This window comes from Micromys minutus (assembly GCF_963924665.1).
Source record: "Micromys minutus genome assembly, chromosome: 10".
Taxonomy (NCBI): Eukaryota; Metazoa; Chordata; class Mammalia; order Rodentia; family Muridae; genus Micromys; species Micromys minutus.
Window position 1 is genome coordinate 33326537 of NC_137979.1, and position 24289 is coordinate 33350825.

General features: G+C 46.0%; 1 protein-coding gene across 2 annotated transcripts in view; it reads right to left on the minus strand.

The window, feature by feature from the left end:
- Positions 1–85: 85 nt before the first annotated feature.
- Positions 86–24289, minus strand: part of RFFL (ring finger and FYVE like domain containing E3 ubiquitin protein ligase) — a 62241-nt gene continuing 38037 nt past the window's right edge. Inside the window, exons 2-7 of one of the 2 annotated variants that reach the window (XM_080924559.1) lie at positions 15280–15467; positions 9877–10287; positions 7021–7104; positions 5951–6161; positions 4492–4515; positions 86–2257 (exon numbers count right to left, since the gene is read on the minus strand). In XM_080924559.1, coding sequence (XP_080780685.1) covers positions 2076–2257; positions 4492–4515; positions 5951–6161; positions 7021–7104; positions 9877–10287; positions 15280–15459 — 1092 coding nt within the window. In that variant the 5' untranslated portion in view covers positions 15460–15467 and the 3' untranslated portion in view covers positions 86–2075. The remainder of the gene's footprint in view (positions 2258–4491; positions 4516–5950; positions 6162–7020; positions 7105–9876; positions 10288–15279; positions 15468–24289) is intronic. The other variant, XM_080924560.1, reaches the window with a different exon arrangement.

Here is a 24289-nt window from a genome sequence, read left to right on the forward strand (position 1 = left end):
GGTACCTTGACCAAGATTAGGTGCCCCTAGCACCTCCCTTTATATGTGGGATGCAGTCTCTGAAGAACAGATGGAACAGATTAACTTTTTATTAAACTTTATTACAAAATTATAAAGCAGAGCTCTGTAACAAAAAATACACATTTGGGTATGCTTTTTAACACCCAGGTAAGAGAATCTTAATGTAAGCACTTGGAGCTACACATCCAAGAGATCTCAACAAATTTGTACAACATAGACTATTAATTCCTTTACAGCTTGTTAGTTTAGAACCAGCTATTCCAACCTATGAACCAGTCAGCATCTTTGAAAACTAAGTCTTAACTGAATCTTGGCGCAATCAGCAAAATCCACAGAATAATTTGAAGGATTACGTGTTTCCACATTAATTACGACCAAGGATCCGTGAAGAACAGAAAAAGGGGCTCAGGTATTTTTTTAAAAAATAAAAAATAAATCAGATTTTCTACCTGAGATGTTAATGGGTTCCAACTTTCTGGTTTAACAATAAAAAAGTTGTTTGGGCATGTTTGGTTTTCTCCCCCTCAAAATGGAAACACCAAAGGGAACAACAGATTCTGGTTACTTGGGTTGCTAACCACAGCCATCAGTGTATTTTCTGTTCCTGTATAGGAGGTAGGGAGGTAAGGCCTCAGAAGCAGTCATAAGGGAGGGCCGGCTTTAAAGTTACTGTTAGGTCTTACTGAGCTGCAAGATCAGACCTGTTTCACAGTGGAGTCCAGGAGCAGCAATCTGTGGGCCGTGCTAAACTGGAGACATTGTAAACTACAGTACTCACTGTTCAGGGAGGGAGGACAAGGTAGTCTTTGTGGAAGGATCTGAATCCCTAACACCCACAAAAACAAAAACTTTGACCTAAACTCTGGTCATCTGGACTTAGAATGCAGAGGTAAGTAGGCCCGGCATTTCTGACAACAGCTTCATGGAACTACTTGATCCTCTGAAGGTTCTTCCAGTCTCATGTAGCTACATGGTGAAGGGTAACGTTAGCCAAGTTGAGGGTTCATCACACAGAAGATACACAGCTCTTCTGATACTAGTTTTGTGCTTTATTGAGCTGTTCTAGCAAATATTACTCAAACCCTTCAGTGTGTCAGTGGTGTGAAGACCCCAGGAGGGCTGGGATCATGATTTAAAGAATGCTTCGTCCTGACCTGCCCAAGCAACTGAGAAGAGTGCAATTAAGACTTCAGCAGCCATAGGCAGTCCAACCTCATTGAGCACCTTCCAGTGCCTCATACACTGTCCTGTGTCTACTCTCCAGGCTAGGGGAGAGCAGAGTTGCCAAGGTTCTCCTATACCTTCAGTAAGCAAGTTTAAAACTCAAAGAGAAAATATTATTAAGGTGGTTTTTAAAAGGTGGAAATGAGAACCATAAATCCAAAGTTAAGGATGATGCAAAGTCAAACCCAAAGAGACACCACCATCTCTTAAGGACTTCCCAGCAGTCAAGTCAGAGACTGGTCCTCTCCAACCCCAACACTAAACCTAGAGTTTTTTTCTACGTCACTTAAGACTTAATTCCTCACTAGAGGTCAGCTTACTTACCAAATTCTGACCTAAGAAATACCATAAACAATTTTTGGTCCATGGAAACAAATGGGCTTTAGGCAAATAAGACTTAAAAGACAAAAAGAAAGCCCGGAAGACCAGAAATTTAAATCCAAATGTTCTGGGAGAGGGGTTGAGGAAAGAGACCATTATCAGCAGGACTGTTTGACAAAACAGGAGGAGTTGTATACAGGTGTATGAAAAACGTGTCTTAGGGTCTTAGGACAGGAGGAAGACTGGTTCACGTTCTGGAAAGACCTTCATTGATTACCATCACCACCCAATGATCATAGAAGCAGGCATTCACCCATGTGATCTGAACCAGTTCCCACTGGTTTTGGGCTCTGCCACCTAAAACAGGCATGCTAGGCACCTCCACTTGTCCTAGTCTTAAGAACACTGCCAGTTTCTTACAATAGACTGCCCTTGTGCATCGGACCAACCCCAAGCCCAAACATCTTGGGCTATGACCTGTAAGGCACTGAAGAAGCCAATGCTAGCCTTCAGGACCGGAAGACATGCACTGCTCGGATCACATACTGCCGGCAGATAGGACATTCGTTCATGCGTTTGCCACACTTCGTACAAGTCACCATGTGGCCACACTCCAGGAGAACACAGTCAATGGGTGAGTCCATGCAAATCTTACACAGGTTCTCCTCCAGGCCAGAAGGCACTGCTCCCCCTAGACAAATGGACAGAAAAGAAAAGATTGTGTCTCTGTATATAAGGGCATGCACTAAGAAAACCCCCAAACCCACACTCCCCCTCAAATACATAGTAGACTAAGAGCTCCATCCAAACCTCAATAACCAAACCACTCCCAGCTGCTTGTTGAGCACCCACTCCTGCTAACAGAAAGGTTTGAGTTCAGTACTTTCATATCAAAAATATCCCAGGACTCAGGACAAGGAACAAGTGAACACCGCTTAGGTACCACATCCCTTAAGGCAGAATATGCAGAAAAGATAAAGCTGGCTCAGAAAATGGATATAAACAGAACTGTTATGAATGGTTCATTAAGAATCCTAAGGCTTATCTATAAACATAGACCGGATTTAATAAAGCTGAGAATCATGGGGGACCCCATGTGTTATCCAACAATCTACCTGCCTCTAAGCTTCAGAAAAGGCTTCCTGATAGGACATGGGCAGATACACTGCTCTCTTTGGTGCTACAACCACTGAATTTTATTCATACCCCCCTGACTGCTTATCATCCACATGATAATTCCCCCACAATAGACTAAGAGCTTCTAATTCAACTTATTCAGACAATAATCATTAGCTTAACATTTGCTTTATGCTTTGAGGTCAGATACTTATCTTTGAATTCCCAAAACAGGAGTCACATGGTAGGTATTCTTTAAACATCTGATAATGAACATTCTGCCCAGGGAATGATAACTGCTCACATTGACTAACTGCTTACCATGTGTCAGTTACCTGAGGTGCTAAAGTAGGTTTTACAGAGGAGACAACTTAGGCCAGAGTTAAGTGGCTTGCCCAAGGACGCAGGGCTGCTATAGTCCACATTCAAATCAGAAAGGCTCGCAGACATAATGGCCTTCTGGACAAGGGCTCCAAGAGCAGAGACTATTAAGACACTATTAACTGTCCAGTACATGGAGTTCTCAATAAATACCAACTTTAGGCTTATTCTAGTGTTGGACATAGTTACTTCCACTAAGAAAGCCTTCATAGTCAAAAGTCCACCTATCCCCTGTGTGTCAAACTGGCCTAAACTAAGTGGCCATAAAACAAAACTGTTCTCATACTAGCCACTGCTCCCAAATAGACTTGGCAATTCTCCAAGGGAATTCCCCATTTCTCTGTTGCTTTTAAGTCCTTTTTTCTGTTCTGGACTAGTCTAAAAAGTAAGTCCTAAGTCCTCTTGTATATGTGTGTTTATTGTTAGTTTGGTGGTTCTGGAAATTTTTCATGTAGCTACTCAGATATAACTATGAAACATAGATCAAGTCAAAGAACACTTCCCACAGCAGGTGGCTGGCTGTAAGTGCTCAACCGGTGGCCTTGATACAGAGGTTTAAAGGGTACACGAATATTTAAGACAAGCTGGGGTCAGCTACAGAATTTCACTCATTCATTACTTCACTGAGGAGAGACAATAAACACTTCGACTCAGTATCCCCCATTCCCCAAGGAATGTGGAGAAGGAAGGACGGTAACATGTAGATTAACTTCATCATGGTATTTTTGAGGTGGGTTGGGCTAACCCAGATGAGTTCAGAGACTAAAGAGAAAGCTCAACTCTGCCCATTCTGCACAGTGGGTCACTTCAGGATAAATTCTTCTGAAAAGTTTTAAAGTGCACTACAGGATGAAACACTACTGAGAATATTCTCTCTTGGGAAATTTACAACCACAGCCCTCAAGGCTTTCAAAAGGGTACAATCTATGGGAAAATATCCCACATGCAACCAAGTCCTAAAGTGTGCTCTGAGGGATAACCCCAGTTAACTCCCAGCCTTACTGCTGAGAGTTAAGGTAGCCAGGTAAGGATATGCATTTTGAGCTCAGAGAGCATCTACAAAACACCCCTTTCGTCCCCTGAGCTACCAATCAAAAAGAGCTCTTGGGTCACCACCCTTGTGCTTTTGGTTTGGCTGGAAAACACCTGAGGCCAGCTTGGTCTACACACATACCCTGTCTTCAAAAGATAAAACTTAAATGATGTCTCCAGACAGACTGCTCAGGGAAACTGAGCATGATACTCCCTACCTACTTCAGTTCAGCCAAGCCCCTAGGCTGCTATGAACTTGCTTCCTCGGGGTGGGGCAAGGCCAATGCCTGACTCTCTAGGATTCTTAAAACGGTGACTAGCCATCATCAGAGCTGAAGTCAGAAGCACAAAACAGCTAAGAGCCTAAGCCTGTCCTTAACAGTAACAATTACATACCGTTTTGGTCTTCGTTACCAGACACTGAAAAGGAAAAAAAATGATGTATAAGTAGGAGTCTGGCGGCACAAGGGTCGCCTCCCATCACCCTGCTGTCACTAACCCCAGTCAGCTCTGCGCTGAGGACAGGACCTAGCTGGAGTCCTGACAGACATTCGCTTTCCTCACTCACTGTGTGCAGAGAAGTCACACGGAGGAACAAAGCTGTTCCATCTGCTTTGTTCTGAGAAAAGCAGAGCCACTGGTCTACAGTGACTACAGTGTCAGCTGAGGACACTGCACATACACAATATCCTTTATTGCTGCCTCTGAAGCCATTAATGAGGTTTAAAAAAAGAATGTAGAATTTGACTATTTCTATGAGCCAAGGATTCTAGACAAAGTTCCCACATGAAGTCATGTTGTTGCCAGGCATGGTGGTACATGCCTGTGATCCCAGCACAAGAGACTGAGGTGCTCCAGGCCAGCCTGAGCTATATAGTGAGACTATGTCTTTAAAAAAGCAGCAGCACAGGACAGGGTATAGTGCACACCTTCAATCCTAAGCATGTGAAGAGGCACAGGCTGGTGGATCCTCTATGAGACTGAGGCCAACCTAATCTCTATAGGAGTTTCTGGCCAACCAGAAACAGAGAGACCAAGAATTTAAAAACTATTCCCAATGTCTTTGGGATTCTTAGAAAACTCCTGAGATAATCCCAATGGGAAAACAGACTCCTTGTAAATCCCCGAATCTATAACCAGTGCAATGAGACTTCCCCTAACTCAGTTCAATTTAAATTAATCAATTTTGTTAGAGGACAGCCTGAAGCTTGGCTTTAATAGCCATTTATCATACAAGGAATCAAAATGCTCGAAGAACGAAACCAGCTGGTGATGAGAAAGGAAGATGAGAGTTCTGTGTTAAAAACTAAACCAAACAATAATTGAAAGCTTGCTTAGTACATGGAGCAAGACCCTGGGTCCCCAATACCAGGGAAGAAAACCCAAGTTACTGCTATTGTTCTGGGAATGCAGCTTTATGGTAGAGTGCTTGCCTAGACAAGTTTCTCTTCTGCAGGATGTCTCTGCATTTAATAGTAAAACACCTGCAATGGATCAGTCTAAGGATAGTATGGGGCATCTGAAATGACTCCATGCAAAACGCTTTGGGAAGTAAACAGAGGAAAGGCCAGGAGCACTACATGCTTCCAAAATTTGCTTTCCAGCCCCAAAGTGATTCAAATGAAATAGTGTTGGTGGTAGGAATGTGGATGGAGTGGGTGTCACGTGGCAGGAAGACACAAGCTTTAGAAGCTCCTCATTTTGAATCCTGGCTGCTCTGAGGAGTGAACTGTGTATTCAATGCCTGTCCCCAGTCTCGGTGCATGAGAAGTACAAATGTGTAGGCTGACTTCCCCTGAGGCTGACCACATGTGGGATGGCCGAAGAGAGCTCTGTTCACCCTGACAGCCCTCACCCAGGTGCTGGAGTCCTTTCTGATCCTTGTACAGCCGTGTCACCCTCTCCATGAGCTCCCATTTCTCACAGCAGCCCTTATAGTTGACGAAGTTTCGGGCCAGGATCTCCTTCAGCTGCCGCACAGTCAGGCCTTCAATGTCCTCCAGGTGGGTCAGGTCAGACAGCGAGGCCCTCCGGCCTGGGACGAAGCTGTCCTCTGAGTCAATGGACTGCAAATGGCAAAGATGTGATCAGGTGGTTAAGCTCTTGTGTCCTGCAAGCTCTTTCAAGAATACCAGAAAAAAAAAAAAAAAAAAAAAAAAAAAAGAATACCAGAGCACCCATTAGAATACACTTTGTTGACCAAGCTCAGAAACACAGGGTATCTGCTTGACTCAGCAAAATAGATTCCCTGTGTGGACAGCCACGCACTGGCACATATATGCATAAAGCGTGCATGCACTAGTGGGCCAGAGGGCGCTGGTTCTCATTGCCCCTGCCTCCACTAAATACTTGACAGTATTTTTTAAGTTGTTTACCATCCCGAACCTGTTACCCTTCCACAAAGGAGACAACTGTCCTACCACTCAGGTTTCCTGGGGAAACCCCAAGTGTGGTACTACTTCTCCTCAGTACTGACTCCCTGGCAGGACTCCTCCATACATGGGCTCACCGAAGCTCTATGGCCCCACAGAACCAGTCCCTTGTATGGCTGAGGCCTGAAAGCCTTGTCATCTAACTTCCTTCCCCAACAGTAGCTACTGCACCCTAGACACACAGGACAGGAACAAGACGTTCACAGCAGCACCCACAGTGTATCCACTGGCAGCTCTTAGAAAGCCAAAGAACTGGGAACACAGCATGGGCCAAAAGGTTTCCCAGCCTCTACTGTAGACTCAGATCTGCCTGCTCATGCTGACAGCAACAAAAGTTAATCTGGAACAGTACTACTAGACTCAAGGACTTCAGGACTATCCTTGCAGACTGACCCTTCTTAGTGCCCCTGAATCTGCTGAAGCTCCTAGGAAACTTCCCAAGAAGACCAGGCAAAGAACAAAGGTAAAGGTGCAGACCGAGCAGAGGCCCCACCTGGGTCTCATCCTCAGTAGGTACTCTGGCTGTGCTCTCCAGGAAGATGGGCTCCTCGTGGTCCTGAGACACATGGCCAATGGCCTGTGGGAAGAGAAAGGTGCCATCACATCCACAGAGATGTCCCAGTGACTTACAAACCATGAGCCTCTTTCAGTTCATACAAATGTCCAAAAGTGTATTCCTGTCTCCCTCTACAAACAAGGCTCCCAAAGCAGGACCACAGCAAGTCTCACAGCCACAGACAATACACACAGATTTCAATGGAGGGAAAGCTGCATCAAGTACAAGAATGTGCTAATTCTGCCGGCCCAGCAGTGAGGGTGGTATTAGCCACCACCCATCACTAGTTTGTGCTCAGCTTAGACAGCTGAGGTGAAAGGTTTCTCTCCACCACATTATCTCTTAACAGTACGCCAAATGCCCTCCCCACAGTCTCCACCCACTACCATGGTTCTGCCTCTGGACCAGTGTCCACCAGTTTTTTCAAACACCTCCTTCACGTCCTTATTAGGATCAATCTCCCTGGCCTCCTCAGTTGCCCCCCACCCCACACACACACACACACACACACACACACACACACACACACACACACACACAAACACACAAAGTCACAGTCTGCAGTCCTTTCTAACCAGCAGGACATGGAATGACATAATCCGAAGCTGCTTAAATGTGTTTAATGAATAAGAACCTCGCACCCTAAGACAACAGAACACAAATGCCCCAGCTTGGGTTCCATTCTATTTAGTTCTCTACCCTCTTAAAAGGGCCCATCCTAATCAGACAACTCAGAATTTCGACCTCCTAACTCTATTAACCACTTCTGCCATAAACCCTGCCCTAGCTCCTCCTCCCTCTCAGCTGCCTCCAGGCAAAGGGCCTGTGTGAACTCAGCCACAGACGTACCTGAGTTCACAGGTACGTCTGTGGCTGAGTTCACAGGCCTTTCCCCTAGAACCTGGATGAACAGTGAAGAAACAACCTGGGGAACTAAAGTGACCTGACAGCTCCAGCCATTTGCCAAGAGGGCAAACAATTACAATGGAAATGAGGAGCAGAGCTTATAACGCCCTACTCAATGAAAGCCACAAATGCGGGGATGCAGCCGACAGTCCGCACAGACAACTCCTGCTTCCTTCACCTCCCCCTAGCTTCATGTAGATGTGGTACTCACTGGCCAGCTGCATACCGTCACCTTGGTACTACCTTGGGGTCTTATCTGGCTTGTTTCTGAGTAGACAGCTTTTGAATGTCTTTTGTTTTCTGCAAAGAGCACCTGGAACCCATGCTGCAAACACTTTTATCTTTTCAGTCTGCCTACTGGCTAATAAAAAATCTACAACTAGTATCTATCTGACCTCTATTCAGCTTATTACACACAGTTCCCTCCCTAGCAAACACTGCTAGGACATCAAAGCAGGACAGAACCTAGTAGGGCTAGAACTGTTAGGTTTGCATCCTGGGGCAGCTCACTGCGGCTTATGCCACATATAGCCTTATTTAACTTCCCCATGCCTGCTTTTCCCTTCTGCAAAGTTCAGGTATCATCAGAATAGAAGCTGATGCCACGGAGGAGAGGTACCCAATAACACATAGTACAGCATGATCTGTCGGTCCAGGAAAATTCTGGCTAGTGACAAAATGACGTTTACAATGGAAAATCTCCTGGAGGTTTGTTCATTCTCCCCACCTTCTTCCTCTTCTGAGACATAATCTCTTATAGTCCCAAGCTAGCCTCAGAATCTTGACATGCATGCCTCTATCTCCCAAGTGCTGAGATTAGGGTATGCAACACCATACCTGACCTGTCTGAAGGTTCTTCATGAAAAATATTTCCTCTGGTTCTTATCCTTGCTCACTATACTACACATTAGCATGCCTCCCAAAACCAAGCAAAAAGGAATGTCTAGCAAGAGGTAAAACCCAGGCAACAGACCAAGCAAGAGCCAGAGCTCAGGAAAAACGTTAATGACCAGCTGCAGAGAAAAAACAGACTTAGGCCAAGCAAGGAGTTAAGTGAGTGTTTTGTAGCTAGATTTTGCTATTATGTTGGTCTTTGTGTGTTAATGTTAAGAGCTGAATGAGCCGCCAATCCTGGCATAGGGGGTGACTTGTAAACTAGAAGCACAGCCAGCCAGCCAGCCAGCCAGCCAGCCAGCCATGTCGTATGCGGGAAAGGAGAGGCCCCGTGCCCAGCAGCTCTGTGCTCCAGACATGCTATGGTAGCTGAGCCTCTCTGCAAACTAGCAAGCCCAAAGGGGTTTCTTTCATTGTTCTGGGCTCAAAATGTGCTCTAGATGACCAAGGAGTCAGAGACAATAATTGTGGGGTTGTTCTATGGTTCAGTAGAGAACCTGCCATGCTGAAGAAAACAAAAATCAGCCAGGCATGGTAGGGTATGCATTTTACCCCAGTACTCAGGAGGCAGAGGCAGACAGACTTCAAGGCCAGCCTGGTCTGGTCTACAGAGTGACCAGTGCTTCCCAATGCTTCCTATCTCTCCCCTTGCTCAACCAGATCAGTCAAAAGGGCAGAAAGCTGGAGGGAAATTTGGAACCAAACTAGAGATAATAATGATTTTCCTCAGAGTATTTCTGAAGCGATGACAAAAACATTTTTAAAGTCTAATTAGGGGGATGAAGTTATCACAAACAAACCACACAAAAACATGGCACTGGGCCTACCATCCCTGAAGCCAGAGCTTGAGCCTAATGATCAGAAAACATCACTTCTAGAATCAACAAGCGAAAAGGCTTTACACCATCCAGACATTATACTTGACAGCGCAGTGGGGAAGGAAAAAGAGTCCCGGAGCTGACACAGGTGAAGGGGCTGCATGGTGGGTCCTACCTGCTGGGTTTCCTGATCCGGAGCCAAGGAAACAGAGGTGACTTGTGCAGGTGAAGAAGGGAGGTCAGGTGAGGTAGGAGGTACGGCGCTGGTCTGAGGCTGGGTCAGGAAGGCCTGCTGCTCAGGGAAGGCCTGGGGCAAGGTAGGAGCTCGAGCCCTGTCCACCTCAGAGATTACAGGCTGCTGGCCAAGCACCAGAAACACCAGCTCTTCTTTCTCCCGACACATTTCGGTAGAGATGTCATGGAGGCTGAGATAGTCCCTCAGGTCCTTCACCTTCATCTTCATGAGTTCCTCCCGCTGAAAGGCCGTGGCTCGGAAGCGTAGGCAGAGAAGGCAGAGGCGTGGCCCATTCCTCTCTTGGCTCGAACAAGTCATGCAGAAGTTTTTCTTACAGTCCAAGCAGGTCTGCTGCTTAGAGCAAGAGACAGGAATGCATGTCAGCTTGAAGGAACAAGTCAGAAAGCAAAGGGGCTGCAAGGCCTCCAGCAGCCAGCAGGACATCCCACAGTGGCTCCTGCTCTCTTCAGCTGTTCCCAGGATCCAAGGTATGAGCCACACTTCGGCTTTCAGATTAAAGGCCACTTGGAGGTGACAGGCCCATGCCTGCATCCTCCAACAGGAAACCTGACATTTATATACTATGTGTAAACGCAACACAATCATTTACATTTATAATTTCATTTAAGGCTTATGTGGCTTTTAATTCACACACACACACACACACACACACACACACACACACACACACACACACACACACACCACAAACCTGGATCAATTAATAGCAACACCATATTTGGAATACAAGGGCTCTGCCTTTTTATTCAAGTTTCCATTTCAAATGCCTTAGAGTCATCCTGGGTATGTTGTGGGGGGCTATCTGCCGCTTTTCCCTACTGTAAGAAGCAGGTGAAAACAGGGTTCCTCTCCCAAGGTCATTGTGGAGAGAGACAATCAATACATCGAGTCACACCTGATACACAGCAGGTCCTAAGGAGACCTGTGCCCCTTTCTGTCACACTGCTGAGGATTATGGAGGTTAGTTTCTGCTGTTGCTGAATCTGGTTGCTTTGAGGACCTTTTGCAAGCTAGGCAAGTGACCTACCACTGAGCTACATCTCCAGGGTTTTTGCGATAGGGTCTCACTGTGCAGCAAAAGCTGAGCTGACAGGCATGTGTCATCATGCCCAGCTGACAGCTATTAACGCTGGTGTCAACAGAATCTATTGTGATGCTACAGGAAGATCCGCTTGTCACTTTATTATCAAAGCCCTTTACAAGGTATTAGTGTCCTTCCCTCACTCACACAGAATCAGGGGATGGAGAATTATATTCAAGGTCAGGTAGTAAAGACAGAGCTGGGACTAGTCCAGTGGCCTCAATCATGCCAGCCCAGGTGGCCACAGTGCCTTGCTGAGTCCCACACAAGCAGCCACAGGACCGAACCAGAGACCTGACTTCCTACTTCCTAATCAGTACTCTGTCCACAGAGGGTGCTTGAAGGTTTCCCTGCTCCAGCAAGGCCATTCAGACTGCTTGGAAGTAGACGTATGAGGTCATTTCCAAATAAATATTTAGATAGGACAAGGGACAGGGATGCTAGCATCTCTCCTTCGTGAAAGCATACAGTGTGTCAGTTTAGAAACAAGTGTGACTGCCCCGCAAGCTGGCACTGCCTGGCACAGCCACTACCATAGTTACAGACAGCACGCCAAGGTTGCCCAAGCTGCAGACTGTGCAATCACACTGATATCTGAGCTCAGCTGGAGCCAGACAGTCTCCTAAGAGGTCATTCCTGAACATTCTGGGCACGTGCTCAAGAGGTCAGGAAATTTTCATTTCATGGTCGCTTAGCTGTTACATTAGCATTCGTGTTCTGCATCTTTTTCTCTCAATATGCAAAGCTGTTCAGCTACAAAAAGGACTCCCAAGACAGAGGCTCAGAGGCAGGGGCAGGGCCACCTTTCTGTGGGGCTAAAGAGTCCGAATGGTTAAGAGAGTTCTCATTAGTGCTTGTCTACATGTCATCCACACAGCCCAGACAAAGCATGGAAACTTGGGCCATGGGGACACACCCCAGTGCCCTCTCTACTCTGCTATGACCAGACAGTAAGTAAGCTGTGCAGAGACCTAAAAGGACATGTGGCCACACCAAAAAGGAACAGTTGTGACCAGCAGCCATGCAGGTGGAAAACAGGAGTTGTGAGTATTCGGGGTGTACAATGCCTGTGGAATGTTACCTAAGTCAATGCACTTTGACAAGACCCAGCTTGGCATAGCTATGAAGCTTGTGTTGCTCAATCAGCCAGATCCAAATATCTCTCTTCTTCAAATGTGTGTAGCTTCTGGATGCAAGATGAGAAGGGAAGAATGAGAACCCAGTCTCTGCTGCCCCTGCCCAGTGGGATCTCTGCAGCAAACCTGCCCCTGAAACCGTTCCAAAGGCGGAGGGAAGAGCTTGAGGCTAAAATCCTTGAGGGTGGTGGCAGAGGAGGGAGAGAAGGAGAGAGAGAGGAGAGAAGGGGATGGAAGGAGGGAAGGAAGGAGGGGAGGGGAGGGAGAAGAGAGGAGAGGAAGGGAGGCTATCAACAAAGGAGGAGAGAATGAGCAAAGAAAAGGCCTGTGTGAATCCTAACAAATGGGTCATGCCAGAACAACAAGGAAAAGGTTCTGGGCCTGTCCTGAGACACCTTCATCAAGAACTAACTAGCGCCAGACTTGACCAGGCATACGTACCCCCCACCCACCCCACCTCAGCTTTCCCCTTCACCAGGCTGGCCTGAAACAAACTCCCTAGCAGTGCACAGGCCCATACTCTCATCCTGCTGGCTCCGGAACCATCGCCTATATATGTATGTGTGTACGCACACCCGCGCACACACACACACCAGGCAGAGAGGAAGGCATCGTCCCCTATTTCTCTCTTTCCCTTCCAGGTCCATCTCAGCTCTTCTCAACAAAAGGCCCCTCTTCTGCTCTGAATCTGAATACTATGCCCAAGTCCCAACCGAGTACAGCCTCCCCACCGCCTCATGCTTGTCCAACTGAAGAGACCAGAACTCACTCTGAAACCGTTAGGCCACTGCAACACCACAACCGGGCATCACCAGTACAAATGATGGGACAGCTACCTTGTGACAAAACTGCCCCTTCTCTCCAGGACTGAAAACCCTGGGGACACAAGGAACATACCTTACCTGTATTCTCTCTACAAGTGTGCTGAGTGTTTTACACCCAGTGAGCATGTGGAAAATAGTTACCACAAAGCCAAAAAAGAGAGAAAGAAAGAAAGTGGGGGAGGGAGGAGGAAGGAAGAAAACAACGGCAGGATTCACATAATCAAGACAATTCAACTACTTGTAGAGAAGCTATCCTAAAGTCTCCTGTAAAGAAGCCTATCCTAGGAAATGCCAAACTCTTCAAAGAAGGCCAATCCATTTAAGCGTGAAATTACAAATGAAAAATACTTGCAGCGGAAATCATCCTTAACATTTACAAAATTCACTGTGAATTGCACAAAATTAATTTACAATTTAGAGCAAGAAAATATTGTACCAATAACCTCTCTCATCATCCAAACTGGGATCTGTCTGTCTCCCCCATGGAGTGGCGTTTCTCTGCCTGACTATGTGTACCCTGCCTTGACCTCTCTGTCCTGCTGCAAGCTCCTGAAGCAGAGATAGCCTCTCCTTCATCCCCATCCACCTAGCCCAGGTAATGTCTGACACCAGCTGGATTTTAGCACCTATTCCCAGTGTGGGAGGATAGAAATTTTAACCATCCCCATGTTCATGAGAACCTGGGCCCTGACCTCTGCTCAAGTCTAGGATCTGAGTTTAAATCCTGGCTCTAGTGCTTAGATAGTGAAGTATTGTTTGTGGGGAAAAGAATGACCATGCTGATGTCTCTTGTCAGGAACCTGACATGTACATTTTTTTTAAGGGCCAGGTTTTTTTTTTTTAATATTTATTTATTTTACATATATGAGTACACTGTAGCTGTCTTCAGACACACCAGAAGAGAGCATTGGATCCCATTATAGATGGTTGTGAACCACTATGTGGTTGCTAGGAATTGAACTCAAGACCTCTGGAAGAGCAATTATTGCTCTTAACCGCTGAGCCATCTCTCTAGCCTTCTTTTTTTAATTTTAAATTCTAAAATTTTGTCACTTGTAAAAACGGCTTTGGTAGTTTCTAAAGCCACTATAGTTATTGTGAGGATTAAATGAAAGAAAGAAACAAAAAAAAAAAGCTAAATTTATATATATAGCTGGAGATTTATATATAGGCTCAGAGGTTAAGAACACTGATTCATCTTCCAGAGGTCCTGAGTTCAATTTCCAGAAACCACACAGTGGCTCACAACCATCTGTACGAGATCCGGTACCCTCTTCTGGCCTACAGGCATACATAATAAACAAACAAACAAAGAAATAAAAATCTGCTGGGTGGTGGTGGTGCACACCTTTAGTCCCAGCACTCAAGAGGCAGAAGCAGGTGGATCTATGTGAGTTCAAGGCCAACCTGGTCTACACAGCAAGACAGCCAGGGCTCTATATAGAGAAACCCTGTCTCAAAAAAACAAACAAAAATCTAAGCTAGGTATAGTGGTATACCTCACACATGTAATCCCAGCACTTGGGTCAGCTAGATTAAGACAGTGAGGTTGAGGCTAGCTTAGGTTACAGAGTTAAGACCCTGTCCCAACAACAACAAAACCACAAAGTCTTAGTAAAATTTTAAGTCTAAATTTTTTGTTCTTTTTTTTTTTTTGAAACAGCGTTTCACTAGGTAGCTCAGAATTACCTCAAAAATCACCAAATCAGGTAAGGTTCACCACCAAGGTAAACCTTCGACAGTCTCTCACGCACAGTAGAAAGCTTAAAAAGAATCACTTCGCCTTGGTTTTCCATTGTCACCATTTTCAAACCTCTTGTTCCGCAGGACATGTGCTGCCTGAGGGTATTTCATCCAAACACCCATACAGCAGCCCACTGTTGGTGTGCCAGTAAGCAGGCTCCAGGTTCTCTGCAGGGGTTTTCCTGGCTCTCCGGAAGCCATGACAGGCTTCTGATAATGAGGACAAGGTTAGTCTACAGACAGTCTGTAAGTGACAGTTAAGAGCCAACACTTGCCATGTTTGCAGCAGAGTACTGAGCACTCAGTGGCTTCACTTCATTCCCACCACTAGAAAGGGCGCCTCACAGACAGGATTCCGTCATACAGCTGGTGAGCAGTAAAGCTGCTGTCTGAGTTTAGGGGTCTATTCTGAGATGCTGCCTTCACTTGGAACAGCTGTTCTTGAGCATTCTAGGACAGGCCTGGGTCCCCAGCACCACAGAGGTAGAGATCAGGTAGCTGGCCTGAGGTCCTGGGGTCATGGTGCAATGTCACTTACCTTCCGGGTTGTGCTTGCGAAATGGACCCCACAGGCCTTGCAGCTAGGTTCCGAGCCTGTGGGGGAAGGGAAGGAGCTGTACCCAGGGTTGGAATAGGCTTGTGTCCTGGCTCCCTGTGGTGGTGGTGCCTCCTCAGGCTGTCCATCCAAGCAGAACCAGTTGCAGCAGGATGCCCACATGATAAAATCTGGCACAGGACAGGAAGAGGGAAGAGTTTAGATGTACCTTACTGCCGTTTTTTTTCCCTGTGTGCACAGGCAAGGCAGGATATGTGCTCCACACCAGTGAGTACGAGGCTGTAACTCAGGGGCCATGGAAGGTTGCACCACCATCTACCACCAGAGTTCATGTTCCAAATGTTGAGGACATTTGATCTGCCAGAGCAAGGTGAGATACCATACTGGTATAAAAGGTTGCCTCGTCCAGACTGGTTTAATCTGAAATCTTGCTTCATTAAAACACGCTTACCTTACAATTACAACCAGCTTAACCCTCACTTTATTCAAGGGCATTACTTTGCCCTGAAGCTCAGAAAGAACTTTCTTTCTCTCTTGCACACACTAACCATGGGGGGGGGGGGGGGGAGGCGTGTACTATAAACGGGCAAAGCCAGACACAGTGACATACACCGGTAGTCCCAGCTACCTAACTAGTTGAGACAGAAGAGGGTAACGAGCCTGGGCAATAGAGCAAGTTCTCTGGAAAAAAAAAAAAAGTATATGAACCGCATGCCTTTAATCCCAGCACTCAGGAGGCAGAGACAAAGACTGAGGCAGAGGAAGGTGGATCTCTGAGTTTGAGGCCAGCCTATGAGTGAACCAACACTACAAAGAGAAACCCCATCTTGGAAAACCAAAAAAGTATGTAAACCAGCCAGACCTAAAGAACATACAGCCAACACCCAGAGACTAACTAGAAAGCTAAGACTGTAAAAGCCCAGATCTCTGACGCTAAATCCTTGGTCTTATCCTTAAACCATGTTATCTTTTGACTTTCGCTCTCACTAGCCTATACAAGTACTATCTTAATCCACACTCCTGCTTTGCTGAGCTTCGATGATTGCACTGTTCTTTTAAAGCTTCACCTTATTTATATGTACATGTGTCTGTGTGAGTCAGTGTCACATGTGTGCAGGAACCATAAAGGCCAGGAGAGGGAGCTAGAGTTACAGGAGGTTGTGAGCTGCCTAACAAGTGTTAGGAACAACTCAGATACTCTACAAGAGCTCTTTTTCAGAGCTAAGCCATCTCACTAGCCCTGCAGCACTTCTAGAAGGTTCCTACATAGATCATTTACTTTCCGCTCACACACTTTAGCTCAGAGGGCAGGGGGTACTACCTCCCAGTGTCTATACTGGACCCCAGTGCTCTGCAGGTAACAAATGTGAGCTCTGCTCACACAGATACTGGAATAAACACCTAGTGTTGTTATCCAATAATACACACACAAATGGATACTCCCTGCATTGTCCCTTTTTAACGAAGGCATTTTCAGGGTTCAAAGATAGAAATAGAAAGGAACTAAGAGGCAAATCAGTCTAACACTGGTCATTTTATAGGCAAGGTACAGCAGGGAAGAAGGGAGAGGGCAGGGTCCCATGGGTTACGACTTTAGATGTCCTGACTTCTCCAGAATGTTGTAGACTTTCTCACACGGCTCTGACACACCCATGATGTAGGTCATTTTCTTCTATAGGTACCTTGGATTAGCACCTGACTCCCTGACCACAACTCCCGTGAGAAAAGGGATCGTGACAGTGTCCAGGCCCTGGTGGCTTGAAAGGGTTGTTGACTAGTCAAGCCATCTTGGCTAGGCACACACCAACACCATCTGTCCTTCTGTCACTTACGTTTAAGTTACCAGGTAAGAAACCCAGTCTGCCTCACTGCAAACTCATAGCACACATGGTGTGATAAAGACCATTCACACATGCATCAGATTGAAAGGAAATGAGTTTCTGTAGGACCTGTTTGTTTTAAGGCAGGGTCTCAAGGAGCCTAGGCAGTTCTTGAACTTGCTACATAGCCACGATGTTTTAGAATTCCTCAAGCTCCTGCCTCCACTTCCCAAGTGTGCCACCACACACAGTGTGAATGAGTTTTTTGTTGACAAGACCATGAGTGGAATTCCGTGAAAAGGGAGCTCTACGGTTCTTTAAATCACACATTGACATGTCTGAATGCACGCAGACAGGGAGGGCACAGAGCCCTGTCCTGCTCTACTGCCTGTGGGCTGTGCTGTCCAGTTCTGTGACACCTCCTCTGTACTTCCTGTTTGTCCTCTGACACTCTACAGGACAGTAAAGCACTCAACACATATTAGTTAGTTGCTTGTTTGCACTGTAAAAATGCATTTTACTACAATTTCCTCAGGGAAGGCAAAGGTGTAAACCTAGCTTACCATGTGGCTCTCTGGGCCTATCCACGTGGGATAAGACCATGGATGACTCAGTAACTTCTATTAAAACCTCTCCTTAGCTAGGCATGCAGTACTCAGGAGGCTGAGTGACCTCTGTGAGCTCAAAGCCAGCCTGTTGATGTGGTAAGTCTTGGGCTAGTCAGAGCTCCCTATAAGACTGTCAAAAAAAAAAAAAAAAAAAAAAAAAAAAAAAAAACAGAAGAAAATCTCTGCACTCACACACATAAATGTCCCTTCCCAGTGCTCAGGAGCCATCTCCAGGGAGTTAATGGCCTACCAGAGTTGACTTTACTCTAATGGAGGTTTGAACAAAGTATGGGGTTGGGGGTTGAGAAGTGGGAGTGGGGCTAGAACAAACATGCAGAGGCAAGACAAAGAAATAGATCACTGATAAAGGACCACATCTTGATGTGACTGCAGGGAGCATTTACCAGACAGTCTGGAATAGAAGCATTTTCTAAGACAAACTGTAGATTGTCCAGAAGTTGTTGTATTTTAATGTTAATTCCACTTCCCCAAGAAGAGCTGCCTAGTCATATGACTCCAACTGAACCTTTCCATTTTAATTAAGTAAAATAAAAGAAAGCCAGTGACTGGGTGGGGCAAGGGAAGTAGAGAGGGCTAAGAGCTCTGAGGAAGTAGGGTGAAGGTACTTGTGGCAACATGGAGTTTCCCACGGACCAGCTACACCCAGGTTATATTAATTGGCATTAAATAGCTATGAACACTAAGGAATTTATAGGTCTTATATGAAGGGCAGTTTGTATCTTTGTCTATTTTTTGTAATCTTGTGTCAAGGGTTTGTGGATTGAGAGTTGAACATATAAACCTGTATGAAAAGCTATCGGGCTGTAGAGTTGTGTGGGATTTTGGGGTACAGAAATACCCTGGGACGGAGGCGGAGAACAGGCGGTAGTAAACCGCCAAGGGAAGAGAATTGCACAGATGAGTTGGGCAGTGGTGGCTCAGACCAGGCTCCAGAGCTGCGCACAGCTCTGTATCAGGGTAGGGTCTTGAGGAGTGAGACCTCAGGGTCGGTAAAGAGATAAACCATTTTCATTTTTAAATATTTATTGCAACAACAAACAAAGACAAATGGTCTGCACTATAGAAGAGAGAAAACTACAAGATGCTTAGTAAGGCTGGGGTGGGTGGGAGTGGATGAGGTAAACAACTTTACCAGGAGCCACGTGAAAAATCCTATAATCCAGGGGAAGGAAGCAGGACTTTATCATGATAACCTTACTTGATATGTGAGTTAAGTCGATTAAAAATCAAGTGTCAGGCCTATGGCACATGCATGGCCATGTGTGTACATCTAGGCAGAAGATGGAGATTTAGGAGTGTTTGATGTACTAGAAATACACAGAGCCAGAGTGGGGCAGAGACTGATTACATGTTCTGGGCATGTAAGGCTGAGAAAGGCAAGTGAGAAGAGCTGACCAGGGACAGGCGGAGGATGCTCGGTGGAAAAACCAGAAGAGCGTTGCTTTGAAGAACTGAATAGTGCTGTTAAGTAACCCAGAGAGTGGCACACAGCCAGGAACTCAAACTGTCTAAAGGCCTTTGCCTTAAGGTGTGTGTGCTGTGCTTGAGCAGTTAGGAGGAAAGGCGGCTGACTGGAAACCACAGGAAAGGAGGAGAAATGAGACTCTGAGGTGCTATGAGGGTAAGCTATCTGGAAGGAAGAGCAAAGGCAGCAACTGAAGAGGACCCAGGGTCACTAGTTTAAGTGCAGGCAAACAGGTCACAGATAAAGGGAAGCCATCAACCATCAGTGAGGGGAGCAAGGGTTAGGAGGATAAAAAATGTGATCAGGCAAGGGAGCAGCACACTCCTAGAGAGGGGAGGGACAGCCATCTTCCACCACTATGGAATAGAGATGGAACCAAAGAGAAGCTGGTGGCACAGACGACAGACAAGAGTAAAATAAAAAGGGGACAGATTTGGCTACTTATTATCGATTTAGTGAAGCACAGGACCTAGGCTCCTCCCATCTCCAGCATGACAAACAGGTAGGGTTTCCTAAAAACAAATGAAGAAAGAGGTAAGGGCTCTGCCTCGTGAGCAGGAGAGCTACACTGTCAGGCACAAGCAACACGGAAACAAAAGGCTGTGTGTCAGACTCTACCGGCTAGATGAGCCCTTAGGAGGAAGCAGCTGGACTGGACAAGGCCCTCAACCACAAGAGCTGAGGGCACAGAAAGACACTAGAGCCACCATAGTCGCTGTGATACAAGAGCAGGCCCACTTCTCAGCTAGGAGTCAGGGCAGCATAGCTTCCTCCAGTCTCTTTCCAACCTCAAGGGCCTCTTCTAAACGTCTTGTAAGAACAGCCTATTCATCCGCTCTGAAAGGAAGCAGACAGCCTGTGAGGAGACTTAACTCTTGCCACACTGTGACCCCACAGGTTCATCTGGGTATGTACGCTCAGGGAAAATTAACTATGGAATAGAGGTGGCCAGTGACAAGAGTGCCAGTGTCAAGATCCTTCAGACCTGGGTCGGTCTAACAGAATAAGTGCAAGCAAAGTCCAGTGAGAAATTTAAATATCAGAAAAGAAACATCTGCTAGTGTGGTCAGCTCAAGTGCTCATCTAACAACTGCATTCATGGTGGGTTCCCAGGGCAAGAGGCTGCCATGCCAACAATGCCACTAAGCAAGCTAAGCTAGCTCTCTTCTCTTGGGAAAGCTTTCCGATCCCTTAGCCCTAAACAAACACCATCTGATTACACTGCTAAATGACTAACTGGGAAACCAGCTTTGGGGAGTGGGTAAACAGGACACTTTGAAAGCTCCATTCTCTGGCCTACGAAATCCTTTCTAGATCTTAAAAAGAAAACAACCACACCTTTACTCAGAAACTCCTCCCAAACCCCCCACCCTACTCTGAGAAGACAGAAAGTACACTTCTACTGGGTTTGGCTGAGACCTTTCACCATGCATGAAAGGCAGAAGGTAGGGATGCAAGGTGGGGAGTGAGTGAGAAAGCCATACTGTTCCCAGAGGAACCCTACAGGAAAGGCAAGTGTGGCTAGCAAGCATATGGGTTTTATACCTTCATGAGATATGCTGGCATTTGATGCTGAACAGGAAAACTATGGTGTTAACAACAGAGCAAAATACAGTGCCTATTCCTGGTGGGTTTGGTACAGACATGGAGGAAAGAAGGCAAATATGCTTTCTTAAAAAGAAAAGGAAAAAACAAAAAACCTACCACCACCACCAAACTAGATTCCTAAGTAATTTTAAAATATTCCTCCGTTTTGGACACCTGCCCAAGGAAAATAATTTAAAGTAGATCACTGGCTATCAAGGAGTGGGGATAGAAAGGGAGTTCTGGAACTAGAGAGATGGCTCAGCAGTTACAAGCACTGGCTGATTCTCCAAAGGACCCAGGTTCAATTCCCAGCACCTACAGGGTAGCTCACAACAGTCTACAACTCCATTTCTAGAGGCTCTGACACCCTCCACAGACATTGATGTTCCCAAGGTTTACATGCAACCTGTTCTGATTCTAATTAAACGTTCAGTGCACCAAAGTGGCTCTACACCGGAAGCTTCACAGATGCAAAGAGCAACTGCATCCAGGAATTAACACATTTGTACTAAACCTACTGTGTAGAACCTTACAAAGATCCCTTAAAAATAACCAGGTGGGGTTCCCCCCACCTCCAGCCTCAGGGAGGTTACCTTTTGACACAGCCAATCATCAAAAGGCTGAAGCATCTCACTTACCCAGGAGTGGTACACCTATGGCCACTAATGTGTTCCTGGAATGGTTGACAGCATCTAGGGTCTAAGTGCATAAAGCAAAGTATCCGGTGTTATGGATTGTCAATACAGGATGGGTTGAGTTTCATCTTGTATGCTATCCTTAAAAAGCAATTAAAGTACAACTGAAGAGGCTTTGGAGGGGAATGGGGGAGGCCTATCAATATGGCACAATCAGGTTCTTTGAAGTGAATAAGTATGTATTTGAGAAGTGACGAGAGTAGTCACCCCTTCCTTCCTGCCAGACAGAGCCAGGTGCCTCACCTAGCATTAGCTCCAGCAAGTCTAACAAGGCACAGCCGTTCACTTTCAGGTAAGAAAACCAAGGTTCAGAGAAATAAGTTACTAAAAGTCACAGAAAATGGATAGCAAATTCAGGTCCTAACCATAGGTCCCAAGACTCAGAAGTCAGTTCACCCTGTAGCTGCCATCCTATCTCTGACTCTATTAGAACTTTTTGGCAATGTACAGGCATGCTCCAGAATCCCCCCAGGTTTTAAAAAGCTTTTTCTTGTCTTAAGGAGAAGTAAATTCTGTTCATCCAGCAGTGAGATATACGCACAGCAGCACAGACAAATCTTACATAGATCTGACGCTAAGTGAAACACACATTCATTCAAAAGCTGTGGAAATTAGGATAGTGTATTTCCAGCATGGTGACATATCCCGCAGTCCCACCTACTTGGCAGACTGAAGCAGCTAAGTCACTTGAGCCCAAGAGTATAATAAGGTCAGCCTGGGCAACCCAGCAAGCCAGAACTAATAATCAATCAGTAAAATCAGGAACAGAGGTTGTGCTTGGGGATGATAGGAGGGAAGAGGCATGGGGACTTTTTAAAATTTATGTGTAATATGTGTACCTGCTTGTCTGTAAGTACACATGAGTGCAGTGCCCACAGAGGCCAGAAGGCGGCATCAAATTTCTTAGGACAGGGATCACAGGCTGTTAAGAACTGCTGGATTTGGGACACAGGTGCTGGGACCGGAACCCAGGTTTTCCGTGAAAGCAGCAAGAGCTCCTAACCTCTGAACCATCTCTCCAACCTCAATGCTTCCACACCTAAGTTATCACACGGATAGTAGAATTCATTCAATTACATGTATAATTTGTGTTTTTCTTGTGATATGTGGTGGTTTTGTTTGTTTTTAATTTTTCAAGACAGGGTTTCTCTGCCCTGGGCTATCCTGGAACTCACTGCACATCAGACTAGCCTTGAACTTGTAGTGATCTTCCTGTCTTTACCCCTCCATATATATGTGGGGGATTAAAGCCATGTGCCCCCATGCACATTCGGTTTTATTAGGGATTTATTTTTGAGATGAGGTCTATGTGGCCCTGGCTGTCCTAGAATTTGCTCAGTAAACCAGGCTGGCCTTGAGCTCAGAGATCTGTTTGCCTCTGCCTCTTGAGTGTTGGGATTAAAGGTATGTGCCCCAATACCATTTTATATGGGATTTCTTAAGCACCTAGTAAAATATATACAATTTATAAGAACAAAAGAGAAGCCATGTTGACTCCCAGCCCTGTAAAGTTCATTTTCTTTATTTCAAAATACCACTCAATAGTTTCCTACATTTTCTTAACAAGCTTCTCCAAGCTCCTTGACCGAGGTGCTCCCACATAATCTCTCCTAAATCACCAAAGCCAATTCCAGGAGGCCAGATCATAGGACACTTCTCTGCCTGCATCCCTCTGGCTCCCAGCATTCCTGGACACAGTGACCCTCCCTCTTCCCTTCCCTCCCAGCCTCTGGGCTCAGCACCCGCCTCTTTTCTCACCTCCAGAGCTCCCTGCTGGTTCTCTGTGTCCCAACACTAGGCTCTCCCCACACCTCAGGCCCCTCTAAAAACAGCCTGCTGAGGATGCCCATCAGCACCTCCTCCACTCCAGCAGCAGTCTGTTCTTTAGCTACTTCCCTCCTCCTCCTTGGGTTCTTCAGGTTCCAGGGTGTCACCTGCCTGGAGAGCTTCCCCTGGTCTCAAGTGTGACCCTGTCTCTGGAACCCCTCCCCACAGATGTCCCTGCTTTCCTTCACAGTTTTCATGTGACCCCAGACACCCAAATTGTGGGATGGATAGAATACTGTCAAACAGCAATCATATTTTATCAGCACAGCGGAGACATTGGGCTCTATTTTTTCCTTAGGACCAAAAAGCTCATTCTCAATATTATAATGACAATGTGACTGAGAAAGAAAAGCCCTTCATGAGAAAAAAGAAGGGTAGCTAATTTAAGCTTGTGCATGCTTTGGATGTACCTGTTGCATGGGTGTGTGCACAAGTGTGGGTGGCTGTATACGAACAGGGGTACCAATATGTGTAAAGGCCAGAGGTCAACATGAGGAGGGGGGCCTTCCTCAATCACACTCTACCCCTTTTTTTTTTTTCTCAAGACAAGTTCTCTCACTGAATCTGGAGCTCACCGATTTTCACTACTGGCCAGTGCTCCTGAGCCCAACCTCCCCAGGGCCAGGATTACAAATGCATACAACTCCTCTGGGTGTTTTTTTGGATGCTGACCACCTAAGCTCCCTTAGAATTTGAAGCAAGCACTATACCAACAACTAAGCTGTCTCTTCAGCCTCTACTTAATATTTAAGTCTGTACACTTCCCAGTAGTAAGTAACCGTAGAGATGAAAAATAACTTCCAGAAGTCCCTGGCCAAGAGAGAAACATCTGACAGGCAGCACACTGCAGACATTACTAAACTGTGCCATGATTCTAAAATGGCAGTGGCCTGTTTGTTTCAGTGACTCCTTGTCTTCCTGGTCACCTGGTACTGTGTGTTTCAGGGCTGGGACACAGCTGGATGATTA